We start from the raw sequence: 21,970 nt of genomic DNA, 5'->3' as shown, positions 1-21,970 counted from the left end.
CTTGTAGGAAAGGCCTCTACCTATCCAGTGAAAGTGTCTACCCAGACTAAGAGGAATTTAATTTTTTGACTCTGGACATGTGAATAAAGTCAATTTGCCAGTCCTGGGCAGGGGCAAATCCCAGAGCTTGATGTGTAGGAAAGGGAGGGGCCCTGAACAATCCCTGAGGGGTAGTAGAATAGCAGATGGAACACTGTGAAGTGATTTCCTTGAGGATAGATTTCCATGATGGAAAGGAAATGAGAGGTTCTAAGAGACGGCCTAGCGGCTTGTAACCTACATGGGAGAGGTTTGAAATGACGACAGAATAGAATGGGCCTGTGAGGCTGGAAGAACCATTTGTCTTGTGTGGGAAGAGATTGATAGGTAGAAGTTTCAGCGGGGCAGTAGGTAGGAGTGACCAACGTGAAGGAGAAAAACTGGCCGTGAGGGACAGAATTTGGAATGCTAGCTGCTTGTCTAGCCACCTTATCAGAATAAGCGTTGCCTAGAGCAATGGGATCTGATGCCTTTTGATGGCCTTTGCAGCGAATGACCCCAGTTTCCTTTGGAAGTAAAGTGGCCTTGAACAGAGTTTTTATTAAAGAGGCATTAATGATGGAGGACCCTTGCTGGTGAGGAAACCTCTTTCAGCCTATATAACAGCATGGCGGTGCAGAATATGGAAGGCATATTTAGAGTAAGTATAAATATCGACACGTAGTCCTTTTGTAAGAGGGAGGGCCTGAGTTAAGGCAACTAGTTCAGCTTGCTGAGAGGTAGTGGAGAGGGGCAGAGCCGTAGCCTCAATGACAGGTGTGGAAGATACTATAGCATAGCCAGCAAACAGGAAAGAAGGAAATATGGGGAAATGGGGTGAATGTCAGGTGGATCAGAGAGATACAGTCATGGGGGTCAGGTGTGGTATTTGGAATAATGTGGAAGGCTGGATTGAAGTCTGGGCCAGGAACAATGGTAATTGTGGGAGACTCAACAAAGAGTGAGTATAGCTGAAGGAGCCGGGGAGCAGAAAGTATATGCATCATATGGGAAGAAGAAAATAGATTTTGGAGGTTATGAGAACTGTAGAGAGTGAATTGAGCACAGTTTGTGATTTTTAGGGCCTCTAAAAATATTAAAGCAGCAGCAACCACTGCATGCAGACATGAGGGCTAGGCTAAAACAGTAAGGTCGAGTTGTTTGGACAGAAAGGCTACAGGGCATGATCCCAGCTCTGTGTAAGAATTTTGACCATACTAACTATGCCTAGGAAGGAAAGGAGTTGTTGTTTTGTAGAAGGGATTGGGGTTTGGGAGATTAGTTGGACACAATCAGCAGGGAGATCACATGTGTTTTTATAAGAATTATGCTGAGGCTGGGCGCGGTGGCTCAAGCCTGTAATCCCAGCACTTTGGGAGGCCGAGACGGGTGGATCACGAGGTCAGGAGATCGAGACCATCCTGGCTAATACGGTGAAACCCTGTCTCTACTAAAAAATACAAAAAACTAGCCGGGCGAGGTGGCGGGCGCCTGTAGTCCCAGCTACTCGGGAGGCTGAGGCAGGAGAATGGCGTAAACCCGGGAGGCGGAGCTTGCAGTGAGCTGAGATCCGGCCACTGTACTCCACTGTACTCCAGCCCGGGCGACAGAGCAAGACTCTGTCTCAAAAAAAAGAAAAAAAAAAAATTATGCTGAGATAGGTAACAGATGAGGAAGAAATTTGGGCTTGACTGAAGTAATGGAGGCTGTCTGTGAAGCCTTGTGGCAGTACAGCCCAGGTAATTTGCTGAGCCTGATGGGTGTCAGGGTCAGTCCAAGTGAAAGTGAAGAGAGGCCGCGATGAAGGGTGCAAAGGAATAGTAAAGAAAGCATCTTTGGGATCCAGAACAGAATAATGGGTTGTGGAGGGAGGTATTGAGGATAGGAGAGTATATGGGTTTGGCACCACAGGGTGGACAGGCAAGACAATTTGGTTGATAAGGTGCAGATCCTGAACTAACCTGTAAGGCTTGTCTGGGTCTAGGACAGGTAAAATCGAGGAATTGTAAAGAGAGTTTATATGTTTTAGAAGCCCATGCTGTAGCAGGTGAGTGAAAACAGGCTTTAATCCTTTGAAAGCGTGCTGTGGGATGGGATATTGGCATTGAGCAGGGTAAGGGTGATTAGGTTTTATGGGATGGTAATGGGAATGTGATCGGTTGCCAGGGAGGGAGTAGAGATGTCCTATACTTGTGGGTTAAGGTGGGGGGATACGAGAGGAAGATGAAAAGGAGGCTTTGGGTTGGGAGGAAGGGTGGCAATGAGATGTGGCTGTAGCCCAGGAATAGTCAGGGAAGCAGATAATTTGGTTAAAATGTCTCGGCCTAATAAGGGAACTGGGCAGGTGGGGATAACTAAAAAAGAGTGCATAAAAGAATGTTATCCAAGTTGGCACCAGAGTTGGGGAGTTTTAAGAGGTTTAGAAACTTGGACGTCAATACCCACAACAGTTATCGGGGCAAGGGAAACAGGCCCTTTGAAAAGAATGTAATGTGGAGTGGGTAGCCTCCGTATTGATTAAGAAGGGGACGGACTTACCCTCCACTGTGAGAGTTACCTAGAGCGTCTGTGATGGTCCTGAAGGCTTCTGAGGCGATGGGGCAGTGTCAGTCTTCAGCTGCTAAGCTGAGAAGATCTGGGAAGGAGTCAGAGAGCCTTGGGCTAGAGTTCCAGGGGCTCTGGGCGTGGCTGCTGGGCGAGTTGAACAGTCTAATTTTCTGTGGGGTCCCGCACAGATGGGAGACAGCTTAGGAGGAATCCCAGGCTGCGGACATTCCTTGGCCCAGTGGCCAGATTTCCGGCACTTGTAGCAAGCTCCTGGGGGAGGAGGTTCTGGAGGAACCCCTGGCAGCTGTGGTTCAGGAGTTTGGAGTTCTCGTGTGCTGGAGATGTGGCTGTGGTTTCTCTCACAGTGGAGGCAAGGAATTGCAACTCAGAAATATGTTGCTACTTGGCTGCCTCTACTGTGTTATTGTACACCTTGAAGGTGAGGTTAATTAAGTCCTGTTGTGGGGTATGAGGGCCGGAATTTAATTTTTGGAGCTTTATTTAATGTCAGGAGCAGATTGGGTAATAAAATAAAATGCATATTGAGAATAAGACAGCCTTCTGACCTTTCAGGGTCTAGGGCTGTAAAGCGTCTCAGGGTTGCTGCTAGATGGGCCATGAACTGGGCTGGGTTTTTCATATTTGATGAAAAAGAGCCTAAATGCTAACTAATTTGGGAGAGATTGAATAAAGTAAAAGGAGCATTAACCTCGGCTATGCCTTTAGCTCCAGCCACGTTTTTAAGAGGAAATTGCTGGGCAGGTGGCGGAGGGCTAGTCGTGGAACGAAACTGTAAGCCGGACTGGGTGTGAGGAGGGGAGGTGGTAAAAGGATTATAGGGTGGAGGAGCAGAGGCTGAGGAAGAATTGGGATGTAGCTCAGCCTGGTGAGGAGGGGAGAGGTCAGATGGGTCTGTAGAAAAGGAAGATCAGAAAGACTCAGCAACGGCGGGGCGCGGTGGCTCAAGCCTGTAATCCCAGCACTTTGGGAGGCCGAGATGGGCGGATCATAAGGTCAGGAGATCGAGACCATCCTGGCTAACCCGGTGAAACCCCGTCTCTACTAAAAAGTACAAAAAACTAGCCGGGCGAGGTGGCGGGCGCCTGTAGTCCCAGCTACTCGGGAGGTTGAGGCAGGAGAATGGCGTAAACCCGGGAGGCGGAGCTTGCAGTGCGCTGAGATCCGGCCACTGCACTCCAGCCTGGGCGACAGAGCGAGACTCCATCTCAAAAAAAAAAAAAAAAAAAAGAAAAAGAAAGACTCAGCGACGCTTGGGGTTGGGACTGAGGGGACAGGAGGGAGGGAAAGAAGGAAGATTTGGGACAAGTTGCATTGGGAACAGAGACTAGGGAGGGATTGATGTGTAAAAGAATGCCTGGACGTTAGGTACCTCAGACTGTTTGTCCATTTTATGACAAGAATTATTTAGATCTTGTAGGATGGAAAAATCGAAAGTGCCATTTTCTGGCTATTTGGAACCACTGTCGAGTTTGTATTGGTGTCAAGCGGCATTGTAGAAGAAAATAAGGCGTTTAGGTTTTAGGTCAGGTGTGAGTTGAAAAGATTTTAAGTTCTTGAGAACACAGGCTAAGGGAGAAGAAGGAGGAATGGAGGGTGGAAGGTTACCCATAGTGAAGGAGGCAAGCCTAGAGAAAAGAGAGAGCAGAGACATGGAGAGAAGGAGTGTGGCGTGCTTGCCCCCCAGGAAAGTGGAGAAGGGGTAGAGACATGGAGATAAGGGGTTGGGGGGTTCTTGCCCTCCAGAAAAGTGGGAAAGGGGTAGAGACACGGAGATAAGCGGTTGGGGGGTTCTTGCCCCCCAGAAAAGCGGAGAAAGGGTAGAGATAGGGAGAGAAGGGGTTGGGGGGTTCTTGCCCCCCCAGAAAAGTGGTGCTTGCCGCTCAGGGTGAAGGACCAAGGCAGGTGTCCCTGTGTGGTCAGACACCTCTGATATGTGAGTGAACAATCAGGCAAGTGTCCCCACGTGATTAAACACCAAGGGAAGACTGTCTTCCTGAGTCCGTGACCGGCGCCGGAGTTTTGGGTCCAGGATAAAATGTGTCTCCTGTCTCTAGGAGAAAAGGAAAGGAACTGAAATTAAGAGAAGAGAGAGATTGAAGTGTGGCACCAAGATTGAAAGGAGAAAGAGGTTGAGGGATAGTGAGAGAGGTTAGAGAAGAGAGTAAAAAGAGGCTGCTTACCTGATTTAAAATTGGTGTGATGTTCCTTGGGCGGGTTGGTCTGAGGACCTGAGGTCGTAGGTGGATCTTTCTCATGGAGCAAAGAGCAGGAAGACAGGGGATTGATCTCCAAAGGGAGGTCCTCCGATCCAAGTCACGGCACCAAATTTCACTCGCGTCCGTGTGAAGAGACCACCAAACAGGCTTTGTATGAGCAACATGGCTGTTTATTTCACCTGGGTGCAGGTGGGCTGAGTCCAAAAAGAGAGTCAGAGAAGGGAGATAGGGGTGGGGCTGTTTTGTAGGATTTGGGTAGGTAAAGGAAAATTACAGTCAAAGGGGGTTGTTCTCTGGTGGGTAGGGGTGGGGGTCACAAGGTGCTCAGTGGGGGAGCTTTTGAGCCAGGAAGAGCCAGGAAAAGGAATTTCACAAGGTAATGTCATCAGTTAAGGCAGGAACAGGCCATTTTCACTTCTTTTGTGGTGGAATGTCATCAGTTAAGGCAGGAACTGGCCATCTGGATGTGTACCTACAGGTCACAGGGGATATGATGGCTTAGCTTTGGCTCAGAGGCCTGACAGAGTTAACTTGCCACTTGAAGATGGCAGCCTGGAGAAACTTCCACGTCAGCATAAGGGTGACATAAAACTCAGTGGTGGACCCACCAATTGATTCATACAGAAAAAGAAAATTAAGTAGTGGAACACAGCAGCTTCAAGTAAGTGAAGAATATTTAGGAGAGTGATTGTGTGCAACATGATTTACACAGATCTTAATGTCTCAAAATAAAATGAAACCCAGAATTTGACCTTTGTGAGAATTGTTAAAAATTCTTTAAAATGTAATTGAGTATCTCTTTTCTTCTTTCTCAGGAAGAAGCAGTAGGGGAGGCCTTTCCTGAGGAAAGGGATTATAGGAATGTTTATGAAGCAGTTGTAAATTTTTTCAGAGAATTGATTGGCAAGCTATATTATACATTTGTTTTTTAATGATTACATAAGATCTGGCTGCAAGGCTCCTCTGAATGAAGTTAATGAGAAGTCAAGTATCAGTTTTTGTTGTTCTAGAACCCTGGGGTATATGTGACGCTGAAGCTTACAGGGCTCAGGAAATAGCATGAAGAGGCTTCTGGTTGTTAATTGACACTGCTCCCCATTGTCCTTTTGTCCTCTCTGCTGTGGAGAACTCATCAGTTGCTGTGGCAGGCCACTGAGATGATCTCATCTCTCTCCTCTCTGCTAGCTCCAGGCTCAGCCATGGGAAACATTGGCACTTCTCTCAAGGCTGTGGTGCCAAGAGTTTAGCATCTGTGGGCATCATCCATCATTCAAGGTCTTGCAAGTAGCATGCCGTTTCTGAACCACAACACTCTTTGTTTTAATCTCAAACCAAAGGGATATAACCCCTGTTCCAATCCATCTCTTCTTCACTGTTGGGTCATTCTCCTCATTTATTCTTGAAGAACAATGGCTTCTAAAATCTTTCCTTGAACCTCTCAGGTTCATTGGATGTTCTTAGATCATCAGAGAGGATAGAGCGGTTTCCTGGGCTATGTTCTCTCTTTCTTTCTCATTTGGGACAAAGCCCTTTTGCTTCAAACCAAGCCTTAGAAATAAAGGTCTGATCTGGGATACAAGTAGGGAGAGAGTTCCTTTACATATTTTTCCGACAAGTCTGGAACTCTGAAGCGGAAATAAACATAATATATTTCTTCCTTTTATATTCTCACATTTATTTGGGGAGTCTATCTCTTCAATTGCTTATTCTTTAAAATATATCTGAGTCCATGATTTCAGGTACAACCTTAGTATACCATGTTCTTTTCCTATTTTTTCCATTGATTTGTTCTTCAGCTATATAACACACCACTTTCTAAATGAAGATGACTAAGATATCTTTAATTTCATTTGGTAGGAAAGCATCAGATCAGTCATAGTCTTAGGGACTTTGTTTAATCTTGTGCTTCAGTATTTAGAAAATGTGAATCAATAATTCATATGAAGTAATACATAAATATAAATGTATATAGAAGTGTATATATGTGTGTATAATGTGTTGTATATATGTGTGCATAGTTTATTTTTGTATTTCTCATACAGAGTATAGTAAATTAATGTGGCTTCAAACATGACTTTTATATATTTATGCATATAAATGTTTATAGTCTAGTATTTGAATAATTGGTTATAAACTTCTAATATTTAGTTGTTTTAGATAAAACAGTGCTGTATGCAGACAAGTAAAAAAATCGAATACAGACTTTTTTCCCCTCAAATCTATTGGTATAACCCATATTTAATGGACCTTAAGAAATAAGCAGACTTACACTATCTGCACAAAATAGACTTTAAGTCAAAAACTGTCACAAGGAACAAGGAAGTTTGATTACATAATGATAAAAGGGTCAACTCAACATGAAGAGAGAATTAATTATTAATATATATGCACTCAACATCAGAGTATCTAAATATGTAAAGCAAGCATTGGCAGTTCTGAAGGGAAAAATAGACTGTAATACGATAACAGTAGGAGAATAAAATATCCCACTTACGATAATGGACAGATCATGTAGACAGAAAAATCAGTAAAGAAACAGCAGGCCAGGTGCGGTGGTTCACACCTGTAATCCCAGTGCTTTGGGAGGCTGAGGCGGGTGGATCATGAGGTCAGGAGTTCCAGACCAGCCTGGCCAACATGGTAAAACCCTGTCTCGACTAAAAATACAAAAGATTAGCCAGATGTGGTGGCATGCACCTGTAGTCCCAGCTACTTGGGAGGCTGAGGCAGGAGAATTGCTTGAACCTGGGAGGCAGAGGTTGCAGTGAGCTGAGACTATGCCATTGTATTCCAGCCTGGGTGACAGAGTGAGACTCCATCTCAAAAACAAACAAACAAACAAAAACAAAACCAGCAGACTTAAACAGCTTTATAGACCAAATGAACCTAACAGGTATGCATAGAACATTCCACCCAAAACTAGCAGAATGCGTGTTCTTTTAAAACACATGAAACATTCTCCAGGATAAATCATATACTAGGTCACAAAATGATTCTTAACAAATTTAAGAAGACTGAAATCATTCCAAATATTTTTTTCTGACTACAGTGGAGTAAAACCAGAAATCAACAACAAAAGGAAAATGGGACAGTTGATAAATACATGAAAATTAAACCACACTCTTAAACAACCATTGGGTCAAAGAAAAAATCATAGGGAAATTAGAAAATATTTTGAGACAAATGAAAATGGAAACAAAAAAATACTGAAACTTATTTGATGCAGCAAAAGCAGTTTATAGCATAAGTACCTACATTAAGAAAAGACATATTTCAAGCAGCCTAACATTACAAGTCAAGGAACTAGCAAAAGAAGAAACTGCTAAGCTAAAAACTGGCCTAAGGAGGGAAAAAGTAAAGATTAGAGCAAAATATAGCAAACTGAATTTAATAGCACATTAAAAGAATAATATGTCATGACCAAGTGGGATTTATCATTGGGATTCAAGAATGAGTTAACATATGCAGCTCAATCAATGTGATATACCACATAATTAGGATGAAAGACAAAAGTCACATGATCATCTCAATAAATGCAGAAAAAACATTTGACAAAATTCAGTACTCTTTTATGATACAAACTCTTAACATTAGACATAGAAGGAAATTACCTCAACACAGTAAAGGCCACATAGGACAAGCACATAGCTAATATTATACTCAGTTTTGAAAAATGGAAAGCTTTTTTTTTCTAAGATCAGGCATAAGGCAAGGAGCCTGTTCACCTTCACCACTTCTATTCGACATAATACTGAAGGTCCTAGCCAAAGCAATTAGGCAAGAAAAAGAAATAAAATGCGTACACATCAGAAAGGAAGGAGCAAAATTATTTCTGTCTGCAGATCTTATGTGTAGAAAACCCTAGAGACTCCACACACATACACAAAAACCTGTTAGAACTAGTAAATAAAGTCAGCAAAGCTGTAAGATACAAAATAAACTTTAAACAGTTGCATTTCTGTACACTAATAGTGAACTATCTGAAGAGAAATCAAGAAAACAATCCTATGTATAATAGCATCAAAAAAATGAAATACTTAAGAATAAACTTAAACAAGGAGGTGACAGACTTGTGCATTGAAAATGGTAAACGCTGATTAAAGAAAGCAGACTCAAATGAAAGTCATCCCATGCTCATAGATTGGAAAACTTAGTATTATTAAAATATTCTTACTACCCAAAGTCATCTGCAGATTTAATGCGATCTCTATTAAAATCTCAAGAATCTCTAGAAATATAAAAATAAATCCTAAACTCATATGGAATCACAAAAGATTCTGAATAGCCAAAGCAATTTTGAGCAAAAAGAACAAAGCTGGAAGCATCACACTTCCTGAGCCATGTATGTTAATTCTCTGAGGCTCTCTGAGGTGAATTCTGAAGGAAGAAGTTCTTTAACCTGATGCAAGCGACATTCCAGATGTTGGAAACAGGATGAAGGTGCCAAGTGGAGCAGCATCTGGTTTTCCTGGGTGCTCTGTGAGATCTGGATGGCTGGCACTCAGGGAGAATGTGGGAAGGGCCAGAGATTCTGGCAACTCAATCGGCCGACTCCTGTCTGTCCTACCAAGGACTCTGGACTTTGACCTGGAGACAGCCATTCACAGGTGGTTAAGGGGGTTAAGTGAGGTGATAAATGTGATCTACAGTCCTGGAATCATAATTATATAATAATATAGCAACAGTAATAATAATAGCTGAAATAATAATAAAAAATAATAGCCAATCTTTACTTGCTATATGCCGGGTATAACTGTAAATGCTTTACCTGCATTCATTCAAATTCATTTAGTCATTACATCATCCTTGTAAAATAGATATTTTTATTACCTTGCCTTTCCCCCCCACTTTTTAAAAAGCAGTTAGGAAACTAAAACAATAGCTCAGAGTCAGACATTTAGATCAAAGGGGGAAGTGAGATTTGAAACCAGGAAGCCTAGAATTTGGGTCTATGTTCTTAATGTCTATGGGGACTGTCTCTTTGGAATACACTGCTAGTATATATTGAACAAGTGCTTATCCCCATCCTGGGGCATCTGCATGCCCCTAACATTTACCTCTTGATAGAAATGTGACACAAATTGATATGCTGGAGTGATAAATGAACTTTTTAAAAGATGACATCTAAAGGCTCAGATATGTTGTTTTATAGGTCATTTTTAATTGATTAATGTTCTCTTTATAGATTGTATTCTTATTAAATATTTATAAAAATAAAATAATTTTTTAGAGATGAGTGTTGCTATGCTGCCCAGGCTGGAGTGCAGTGGCTATTCACAGGTACAATCATAATTTACTGTAGTCTCAAAATCTTGGGCTCAAGTGATCCTCCTGACTCAGCTTCCTGAGTAGCTAGGTACCTAACACCATACCTGGTAGTAGATTTTATTCTTAATTGTCTATATTTTTCAGAAAGATGAGAGAGTGACATTTAGAATTTAGGAGATGTTTGTTGCTATATCCTCATATATAATAAGTTGATTAGCCTGTGGTTTTTTTTTTTCCCCCCTGAACCTAGCATATTGCTTGGTACTTGATACACAGAATATCCTTTCATTGTTTAATCGGTATTAGGAAAAAAATGACACTTTTTCCAACTATAGAATTTCTTCCTAGAGCAGAATAAACTCCTTATGGATAGAATATGTAATCCTTTCATGGCTCCTTAGAAAGCTGCAGGACACTGGAATGTTTATAGATTGAATAACTTTTGTGCCACCAAATTAGAGACTAACTTTAGTGTTTTATTTTTGTAGGTGAAACACAAAGGTCTAATCAGATTTGTAAAAATTTATTCTATACATAAAGGGACAAATTGATATACAAAATGCTGTCAAATATTTTGTCCTCAGAAGGCTTAGTTGGAATGTTGCTGCGTTGAGTTCCAAGTGTGCAAAGACAAAGTTAAACCTCCTCAGTAACACACAAGTGGTAGCTGAAAGGTTAGAATTAATCAGATTGGGAAATGAGATGAAAACAGTTGAGAAAAGCTGAAAATCAGACTTTAGGTCAATCGTATTGTTTGATGGGAGCTATGGTTGAGGGAACTTCTTTGAAAAAAGTGTTTTATGAGGAGATGAGAAAACTCAGCCCTCAAAACTGCAGAACCAAAGTCAGAGACTATCAAGAAGTAGAAGGTGACTGACACTTTCTAAGGATGAGGAAAAGTTTAGGATGATAAGAACCAAAGTGGTACGGCATAATTGGAACTTGAGAAAACTGATTTCACGGATGCATTGTTTTGCCCCCTTGGGTGACCTCATCACGTACTCTGAACATTTTTCTTCCCTTGACCTTCGCTGTTGTCTTTTTTTCTGTAAGCCTTGTGTCATCCTGTGCCCAGGGAACTGAGATTTGTCCCCTCCCCCATCAAACATTGACGTCAAGAAGCTGCAATAAAATACGTTTCTATTTTTTTCTTTCGCAGATTGAAAATTCCTTAGTTAGCTTTTCTTATAAAAAGATAGGAGCTTTAAATCTAGCCTCTGCTAATTTAATGGGGATTACTATCTGTGGTGTCACACGGATCAGTTTTCCTGCCAGGAGTTGGCTTCTGCTTTTAAATTCTCGAGCTTCTGGCTGATAAGTCCTAAGAAGTGCAGTGATAATCATATACTTCCACTTGATAGGGCCATGTGAAGACCCACTGGAAAGGATGTTGGATGTGAAATTAGTTTTCAGAGAGACAGAGGCAGTACTTTTCACTATTTAGTCTTTTCAGGGAACAGTGAGTGAGGAAATGCTAGCTAGAACGGGTTCATATTACTGTACTCTTCTGTGTATCTCCATCTCACTTTTGTTTTCGTAAAATGAAAGATGAAAACAGGTTTCTCTTTCTTCTCTGAGAATTTCACAAATAACTTGCAAATTATATCCCTATGTCCTACAACTTCACCCCCAACTCTTAGTGAAAAATTAAAAATTGTTATTGGTGGGATTGGGCTTTAAGATTTCAGTTCTGATAATTTTATCATGCCACTTCAGAGCTGACGTAGCAGCTTTGTATCTGTTACTTCAGATGGCTAAGTGACTGCTGGAGCTAGAACTCACGTCTGTGACTTTTAAGGCAGAGTTGATTTTTTTCCTTTTATTTTTGTTTTATTTTTTTTCTTTTTTTCTGCCAAGTTCTTTTCTAATGCTATTCTTTTTCACTTGAAGACAGTGGATTTTTCTCAGTTTAGTTATAGTAAAATCTTCTGACTTCATGGTAACCGTGGGGTTATTGGGTAGAGAGTCATGGAGTCTGTTAGAAAGTCTGCTACTAGAAACTGTAGAAAAGTTGAACTGGATTGCTTATGATTATACAGAAGAAGAAACTTGGAATCTAAATTGGGGCGGTTTAGATCAGATAATGTCAAAGGTCTCTTTTGGTGATTCTGATGGTTTTAATTGTTGTTATTACATGTCACAGATTTATTCATTCTGTGATCAAATCATGCTTCAAATCACATAACTTGTGAATTATAGTGCAATACTAATATATCCTAATATATCTTCTAATGCTAATGAATATTCTCTTCTGATAGGAATATTGCAATGTCTGCTACTGTTAGTATTTGGACAGTGTTACCTTCCTTTCTCCTCCTCCAGCCTTAAATTGAACATGACAGATAGTTGATGTACTCACAACCAGCTTTCATTGTTGCCTTGTATATTTTGTCATGAAAAATACCCTCAGGATTGAAAAAAAAAAAATCCCAATTAGAACAAGAACTCCCTTCAGCCAGCGGACAAATCTGTCTTACTGTGAATAAGAGAATATCAGCAAGAAATGGCCTGTTTTAGTGTACTGTTTGACTTTCCCTATCACACTTTTATTTTTATAAAATGAGAATTATAGATTACTTTTTCCTCTGTAAGAATTTCACAAATAACAACTTAAAAGGACAGTGTTCAAGTGCTGTCCTTATCACTGGTACTTAAGGAGGAAGAAACTCTGAGATTTGCTGGATTCAATATGCTGTTCAGTCTCTCTTAGATGCCATTTTCTGCTTTTTGTGTGTGTGTGAAAAGAATGATAATAAATCTGGCAGGCACTTAAAGTTTTAATTATCTGTAATCATAATTAATTGGCTAAATGAGAGATAGAAATAGAACTTATTTGTGAGGTACACACACTAAGCATTGTTCTCTTTCTTTGTGTTACCCTTAATGGCAGTGAGTAATAGTAAGAACAGTTGCAAGAGCATCAGCATGTAGTCAATATAAGAATGTCTGTGGTTTGAACCTTATTTATCTTATTTAAACAAGACTAACCCATTGAAGAAAAATAGACATATTGGCTTGTCTTGATTCTGGAATTGATTTACTTTATATTTCCCCACAAATGTATATAATTATACTTAGCTAATATTAATTGACAAGATGGATTACAGTGCATTTATACTTAGTGAGATGTAAATTTGATTTATTTTGAGGAAGATCGGTCTAGATTAGACTATCATGGAAGCTCTGAGAAAGCCACAATGTTGTTCCCAGATATTTATCTGTAGTAAGTTTGCATAGATTCACTGTATCATCATCTCATTAAACAACTAAATTGAAAATCCATTTATTATTACTTACTATTGCTGTTTACTGTTTAGAAAACATATTTTAGTAATAAAAACTTTGATTAAAAAGAGCAAAAATGAGTAAATTATGAATAAATGTAAGGCAGCCAGTCTTTCAAAACATGAGGTCTCTGGAGGAAGAAAAAGCAAAACTACGTAGCCCTGTGGTACAATGATTAAAAATAGATGTTCTTTATTGTTAGGTATAAATAATAGATGATAATCAGCTATAAATGATTCAATTCAGTAACAGTTATTTGGCATATTGTGCTTGGTGGTTGCATGATCATAGCAGTGCTTTGAATTTTCAACACTGTTTATTTTCAGAGTGGTTTCTGTAGTCTCAGTGGATTATTATAAGCAGTCGTAGGAGGGAGAAAGGGATGCTGAAGTATGAATAAGTGGAAGCACAGAGGTTAAGTAAATTGCCTAAGATATTTGCTACTTGGTGAAGGACTAATATAAGTGCTTTTTCCATATCTGATTATTCACACCTGCATATTTGAACCTTTACAGATTCACAGTAGCAGAAATAAATGTCAGAAAAGAAGAGGCATAAAGCTGAGAAAAAGAACAGTGAGTGCAGCAAATGACCTCTTGGTTACAGTTTAGACTTCAAGATGCTGGGTTTTTAAATGTCACTCTTTCACTGGGTGTTTAGGTAAACTATTGTGAAATAGTTGAGGCCACTGTTAAGTAGTGCCTAAGACCTTAGGCAAATAAGTTAGTCTTTCTGTTCTCATTAAAAACTTTGGAGTTTGCCTATCTTTAATTCAGTTTCTCTAAGACTTCAAAGTTGTTGAAGAAGAAAAATTAGAAATGACTAATTGATTCAAAGTAAATATGGTAAATTCACGATCACAACAGCTAACAACAGCTATTAATAATAACTGTCTATCATACTGCTTGTTGAAAGATTCCTATGTTGTATGATAAAAAATCTGAATGAAAATAGTATAGTCTTTAAGATTATTACAAAACCTGATAATCTAATTAAAGAACAAATGCCAAGGTAGCAGTATTGACATAGAGAGTGGATGAGGCTAGGATGGAAGATAAAAGGAAAAGCAGGTAGTTTTGGTGGCCGTCAAAGGAAGTCAGCAGTGCTAACTCTGTTGACTTAATCTTGTGGAGTAAGTTTACCAAGAAAGTGTGGCTCTTTTCTTCCTTTGACAGGTGTCTCTAGACCTGACTTCCAGGATGAAGAAGATTGAGGAGTAGCAAATGATTAAACTATGAAAAGCTTTAGACTTGCTAGCTCCTCTGTATTAATTAAAGGCCCTATTCTTATTCAACTAATTTGACTGCATAATTAATCTAAAGAGATGTAATATTATAAATCTATTGGCAGAGTTCTTATAGAAATGTATGTCCCATGTCCCTAAAGTAAACTATCAATAATTGTGTGGGGTTTTTTTTTTTTTTTTTTTTTTTTTTTTTGAGACAGAGTCTCGCTCTGTTGCCCAGGTTGGAGTGGAGTGACATGATCTTAGCTCCCTGCAACCTCTGCCTTCCAGGCTCAAGCAATTCTCGTGCCTCAGCCTCCCGAGTAGCTGAGATTACAGGTGTGTGCCACCTCGCCTAGCTAAGTTTTTGTATTTTTTGTAGAAATGGGGTTTCACCATGGTGCCCAGGCTGGTCTCAAATGCCTGACCTCAAGCACTTTGCCTGCCTCAGCCTCCCAAAGTGCTGAGATTACAGGTGTGAACCACTGCGTACAGTCTAAACTATTAATAATTGTATTTAATATTTATTATGTGCTGCATGCCAGGTGTATGCTAAATGCTTGATATGATATATCTCATTTATTCCCAGAATTCATTGAGATAGCTATTATTATTATTTTCCTTTTGTAGGCAAAGTCATTAGACTTATGGGAGTTAGAAACTTGCAAAAATATTTTTAATGCGTGTTTTAGGAGTAGTACATTAAAAATCCACAAGAAATATGAGGTTTTTGCTAAAATAGTTATTGCTGTATAATGCACATGAACATTTTTTAACAGTTCAGGATAGGAATGAAGAATGATGTGATGTATGGTGATTAATTTGGTTGGAATTGTTTGCCCTTTTTGTATCGGTTGTAATAATTTTTTGAACTGAATTTTCTTTGAGGCACCACCTTTGGAATCAGATCAGAATTTGAGTTTCAGCTTTGCCATTGGTTAACTGTTAACCAGTTAACCTTTTTAATTAGGTTATTTAAATGCACTGTGGCTCAGTTTCCTCATCTGGTATATGGGCATAATCCTTTCCTCCCTCACCAGTCTACTATAAACACAGTTGATCCTCATTATTCATGGATTCAATATTTGCAAATTTGGCTACTTGCTAAACTTTATTTGTAACCCCCAAATTAATACACTCAATGCTTTCATAGTTATTTGCAGACATGTGCAGAGTGGTGAGATATTTGAGTCACCCAACTACATGTATGAACAAGGTGACACTTTGACTTCTTATTGCTTTTCTCATACTGTAAACAAATGTCCTTTTGGTGGCTTATTTAGTGCTATGTGTTTAATATTTTAGTTATTTTTTGGGTGATTTTGCTGCTTAAAATGGCCCTCCAAGTACAGTGCCAATGTGAAGGCTAGTGTCCCTAGGTAGGAGAGGGCTGTGCTATGCCTTTCAGAGAAAATACATGTGTTAGGTGAGCTTTATTCAGGCATGAGTTATAGTTCTGTTGACCATGAATTCAACATTAATGAATTAACAACATATACTAAATCAGATGTCTTTAAAGAGAAATACACTTAAACAAGGTTAGGTGTTGATTGATTGACAAAGGTGATGTGACCAGAGGTTCTCAGGAACCTAACCCTATACTTTCCATAGGAGTGATGGTCCAGTATTCATTAATTTAGTGTTTGGGGTAAATTCATATAACACAACTAGTGTGAATAACAAGAATGTACTGTGTTTGTAAAGTATCAAGCACGGCACCTGGTATATACCAAATATCCATTATATTCACTTTCAACTTTTTCTTTCAGTTTTCCTTCTGACTTCATGGAAACACTTGGGAAAGAGATGGGAATATTCTTTATGATTTTAATTAACAGGGCAGTGAACACTCTGAAATGGCATCATTATATTTAGAAGACAAGATTCACAAACACAGTCTTCTCTTTTTTAGCTTTTAGAGTTCTTTATAACAACATATCATAAAATATTACCTTTTATTACGTTATAGTTAATCAACTTAAAATACAATTTTGGACACTAAACAGTCTTCCAAGATAACTTTATTTTATTAGGAAGTCAATATTTTTGGCTTTGTGGGCAATGCAGTTTCTGTTGCAACTATTCAACTCTGCCATTGTGGTGTGAAAGCAGCCATAGACAGTAGGTAAATGAATGATCGGGACTGGGTTTCAATAAAACTTTATTTACAAAAGCAGGCGGTAAGCTGGATTTTCCCTGCAGGTTGTAGTTTGCTGACCCCTGATTTAATGTACTGTAGGGTCTTGGTTTATGATATTATTATTTATCATATTAGGCAAATGTCTGATTCTGAGTATGCTAGATGATCCATAGACCATTGAAAATAAACAGTTTTCCATAACTGTGTTTTTCTGTTGGTTGTGCTGATAGTGATAATAGCTTTAATGAGCATTTGTTACATGCCAGGCACTGCGCTAACCACCTTATACTATATTTTCTCAGTATTGCCACAGGATTCTTGGGGTGTCACTTCACCAGCTGGAAACCCCTGTGGCCAGTGGTGCCTTTGCCTGAGTTTTGCTCAGGCCCACCAGGCTTGTTCTGCCTACTCGGCCTGGCAGGCTGTGTTTGGCTCACTCTACTGGCCTGGGTCCCATGCTGGCCAAGGGCTAGCCAGGTGCAGAGCAGCAAGGGGTGTGTGAGTGAGCATGGGTTTGGGCTACCATGCACAGCCAGGCATGACAGCTGCGGTGGGGTGGGCAACTCCAGGTGACAGCATGGGCACTGGTTCCCTGCGAGGCTGCAGCTGAACCAGGCATGCCACAAGCAGCTTCTGCACTGGCACCGGGGAATATAGTGGCACCCAGAAGCTTGGAGACACCAGGAACTACAGAGCCCCAAAGAGGCTGTCACAGCCTTGACTGGGGAGCTCCTAGGTCTGGGATCCCCAAAGGGCCACAGTTCTTCTCTCCTTCTTGTCACCCGCAACATGGCAAGCAAGGGGCATGTTTCAGCCCTGTTTGTTACAACTCTTTTAGCCCTGCCATTTGGTGGTTCCTGAGTTCTTGTCCTATGTCCAGGAAGAATGAGGTATGCGGACAAGTGGAGGGTGAGCAAGGTGAAGAGGAGCTTTATTGAGCTACAGAACAGCTCAGAGGAGACCCACAGTGACTAGCTCCTCTTCGTAAGCAGGGTGTCTCAGCTACTGTTCACCTCTCAGCAGAGAGGAGACCCTGGAGTGGCTCTGCAGCTGGACATTCCCTATCTGTTAGAGTCTGCTGAGTCCAGTGCTTTTATGGGCCTGGGACTCAGCCAGAGGGAGGAAGTATGTGCTGATTGGTCAATAGGAGGCCATGGGCAGTCCTGGAAAAAGCACCACAAGTTCCCACTCTGGCCCACTGACTGGCAGCCCAGCCCCCAGGCTTCAGAGCCTCCCTGGCTTGAAGGTGGGGCTTTGTGGGACCCATCCCCTTCTGTCCAGGAGCCTCTCTGCCTCCTGCCACTGTTCTGGGCACCCAGGCTGTTTGGTCAAGGAGTGCCTGCAGGCCAGTGCCGAGCTGCCTTCAGCCCATGCCTCAGTCTCTCTCCTGTGCTTGTTGGTGGCCAAAGTCTGGAGGAGGCTGAGGTGTTAGGAGGCTGATGTGTCAGCACAGTGCCTGGGCTCAGCCCCTACCTTGATCTGAGATCGGAAGGGGTACCAGGAGCGGGGAGAGGCCAGGGGCAGGGGGAGCAGACATCTCCACACCTGTAGGGGAAGGGGTTTCTCCTGAGCCCCTGAGAGTGCCAAGACGCCCTGGTCCACAGCCATGGCTTGGGCAGCTGCAGGTGTGCTCAGGATGGTGGAGCTCCTGCCTACTCTGGCCCCCAAGAGCACAGGGAGACTTGGGTCTGCCTGGAAGGGCAGGGCTGCTGCCTCCTCCTGCCCCAGTGGCTCCATGGAATGCGCAGCCTGGTCCGCACTTCCCCCACAGTAGCCGGCTTCATGGTAGTGGTCACTCCGGGGGGCTGCCGCTGCCATCATTATAGCCCTTAAAGGTACCTATTGTGATTGTTATCTCATTTTTTTAGAGACAGAAACTAAGGCCTAGAGAGGTGAAATAACTCACTCAGTGTCATAGAATTAGGAAGTGGTACAGCCTCGTCCTAGGACAGTTTTGACTGTGTAGCCAGAATGCCACATTCTTTGCATAATCTTTTTTTATTTTCTCATGTTTTACTGATTTGGGGTTGTTGATTTGAATGTTAGAAGTTCATTGTACGGCATCTTTAAGGTTTTCTCAAGAAAAGCATTATATTCAATGAATAAGTAGATGTGTGTGGATTTTAGCTCTAATTCTTTAATTAGTTTTCAAAAATTAGCTTATTTTTATTTCTGGCTAAGTTTTCTAATGTATTTTAAAAGAGAAGAGTCTACCTAAATGTGGGGCTTTGCTGCTTTACATTCTGCTGGGAGATTTGATTTTCTTCATTGGGTAATTTGGATGTCTCATTTTGTCCTTGTTTCTTTACTATCCTGATTAAAGGATTAGAAAGCCCTTTTCCAGGTTGGAGTCACTAATACTATCTTGCACAGAGCCATGTACTTGGAGGATGTTGATTTCCATTTGTTGAATGAATACTAACTTAGCTTTCTTTTTGGTAATGTGTCAACTATTCTTCACATTGCTGTATCTAATATCTCTGAGTACAGTTCTCAGAGTTTGCAGAAAGCTTGACATCAGAAATAAGATGGTGGTGGAAATGACTAGGTTGGTGTGAATATTGAAAAAGTGGGCTCATGCTTTCAGAGTGGAGATAACTTGTTCAGCTATTGCACTGCTTTCCTGTTTCCCTTTTTATATTTAGTTGTCACTCTAAACAACTAATCAGCTTTGCATCAGCATTTTATTTGGACTTAGTATGTGCCCAATACAATTAGGAATCCAAAAATAATGATCCTTGTTTTCTTAACACTCAAAGTCTCACATCAACTTATAAATTCTTAATATGTGCTTATCCACTGATTAGCATAAATTAAGTGCTTTAATGGAGGTATTATAACAAGTGCACTGTAGGAGCATGAAGGGAGGTGCAGCTGACTTCCCATTGGGCCAGGGGAGGGGATCTGTTATGAAGTGAGTGGTTTTTGAGTTGAGAACAGGAGTGTTCCATGTAGAGAAGGTAGGATTGGCCAACATCTCTGGGAAAGAAGACCACAACAGCAGGAGAGAAGATGAAATATTATGGGAATGATATGAATTCTGTTTTGGCAGGAAGAAGGTGGGGCAAGGGGTCAGCTTGGAAAAATAGGTTGGAACCAGATTCTGAAATGCATGTGGTGATAAGGGGGACTTGAAACGCTTTCATTAGGGTGTGACACAATCAGAGTTTTATGAAAATAATTCTGGTGACGGCATGAAGGGGAGGAAATTGATGGGAGACTAAGTAATGGGTTGTCCATTCTTCTGCCTTCCAGCTTTCTCCTGTGCTTCTGGAGAGTATCTAGAAATGAAGAACCAGGTATGCAGTAAGTGTGGTGAAGGCACCTATTCCTTGGGCAGTGGCATCAAATTTGATGAATGGGATGAATTGCCGGCAGGATTTTCTAACATCGCAACATTCATGGACACTGTGGTGGGCCCTTCTGACAGCAGGCCAGACGGCTGTAACAAGTAAGAATCCAAAGCAGCCTTTAGCTCTTAACTGAATATTTGAGAAGAAAGTAGTTGCTCTTTTCCAGAAAGAAGATGAGGATATTCTTGGTACTGTTTGTGGTGATAGATAAGCTAATTGCAAAGAATCATGTTTTTTGGACAGTCATTGCAATGAGTTTTCATGAGGTTAAAATCATTGCCCTCAGGTTATAATAGACACTGTATGCAAAAATGCAATAAAGCTGTTAGAGAAGCAAATTAATTTTTCTCATATTTATGGCTCATATTATGGCTACAGTTAAGCCGCTGGTGTTTGTACTAACCTTTTTCTGATTTTTAACAGATACTTTCAGGTTTTTTTCTTTTCCTCTGACAGGAAGAATTAATAACCTTCATTTAGACACTTGATTATCTCCTATAAAAGAGAGTGGGTTAAGTACCTAAGGTGGAAAGCACCTTTGCTTAATTCCTACCTCTTTTATAGGGGATTATTAACTTTGCATATCACAAAGCTGGCGAAATGTTAAACTGTTTTGAAAAAAACAAAACAAAATGTTTGTCTTTGAGCTATATCCCTTCCTGTTATCTTGTATTAACTATGTAACATTTCCTTTCATATGGATTTGCTTAGGAGGATTCAACTTTAGGGCTCTGGCTACCCCCTGACAAGAGTAGCCACTCAGGAACCCTACATTTTTACCGTAAGCTAAGGATGCTGGGGAATTATTTAGCTGTGTTGAAAGGCATATTCATTCCCTCCCTCCCTTCTTTTCTTCCTTCCTTTCACTCTACCTTTTTGCCAAATGACACCAATTTCTTTATTTTAATCTCTCGATAATAGGATTATTTCCTTGAGAGAGTGTGTGTTTTCAGTAAAAGAGTTCCTTAGATGATGGTACTAGTAGGATGTTGTGGGACCTCAGATCTTTGTTTTGGTGGCCAGGAGATATTGACAAGACTTCTTTTTCTGCCTGGAATAGTTTATGTATAAAAGAAATTGAATAAGCGGAAGTTTTTCAAGGTAATGTCTTCTAGTGTGATTTTCTCGGTGTAAATTTCAGTCTGGGCTGGCTTGGTGGCTCATGCCTGTAATCCCAGTACTTTGGGAGGTCGAGGCAGGCAGATCACCTGAGGTTGGGAGTTCAAGACCTGCCTGACCAACATGGAGAAACCCCATCTCTACTAAAAATACAAAAATTAGCCTGGCATGGTGGCAGGTGCCCATAATCCCAGGTACACAGGAGGCTGAGGCAGGAGAATCACTTGAATCCTGGAGGCAGAGGTTGCAATGAGCTGAGATTGTGCCATTGCACTCCAGCCTGGGCAATAAGAGTGAAACTCCATCCACGCTTGCATACTCTTTATTTCTTTTTAATTGGTTGGGTCATATAGGAGATGTATGTTGAACTTTCTAAAAAGTCCGAGCTTTTCAAAATGGTTATGTCATCGTAGACTCCCACCAGTAGTATATTTGAGTTCTAGTTATTCTACATATTTACCAACATTTGTATTGTTAAGTCTTGTTTTGTTCTAGCCCTAGCCATTCCAGTGTATGCACACGTGTGTTTGTGTGAAATAATATCTCCTTGTTTTAATTTGCATTTCCCTGCTGGATGATAATGTCAAACATGTTTCATGTGTTTATTGTTCATGTGTTTATTCACTTTTGTGAAGTCAAATTGTTTTATCCATTTTCTACTTTTTTTTTGGTCATTTGATTATTAAGCTAAAGGAGTTCCTTGTACTTTCTGAGCATGGGTTCTTATGTGTATATATTTTTATAATAAATATATAGTATATGCACACACACACACACA

General features: G+C 40.7%; 1 protein-coding gene across 7 annotated transcripts in view; it reads left to right on the top strand.

Moving 5' to 3' along the window:
- KIAA1324L (KIAA1324 like) overlaps positions 1 to 21,970 on the top strand; it is a 276,854-nt gene that overhangs the window by 86,453 nt on the left and 168,431 nt on the right. For all 7 annotated transcript variants that reach the window (XM_031665967.1, XM_031665969.1, XM_031665964.1 and 4 more), the window contains one exon: positions 19,976 to 20,171. In XM_031665967.1, coding sequence (XP_031521827.1) covers positions 19,976 to 20,171 — 196 coding nt within the window. The remainder of the gene's footprint in view (positions 1 to 19,975; positions 20,172 to 21,970) is intronic.

This window comes from Papio anubis, chromosome 4 (assembly GCF_008728515.1).
Source record: "Papio anubis isolate 15944 chromosome 4, Panubis1.0, whole genome shotgun sequence".
NCBI classification, from domain to species: Eukaryota; Metazoa; Chordata; class Mammalia; order Primates; family Cercopithecidae; genus Papio; species Papio anubis.
The sequence above is the reverse complement of the archived record's forward strand: the minus strand, read 5'-3'. Positions and strand labels throughout refer to the sequence as shown.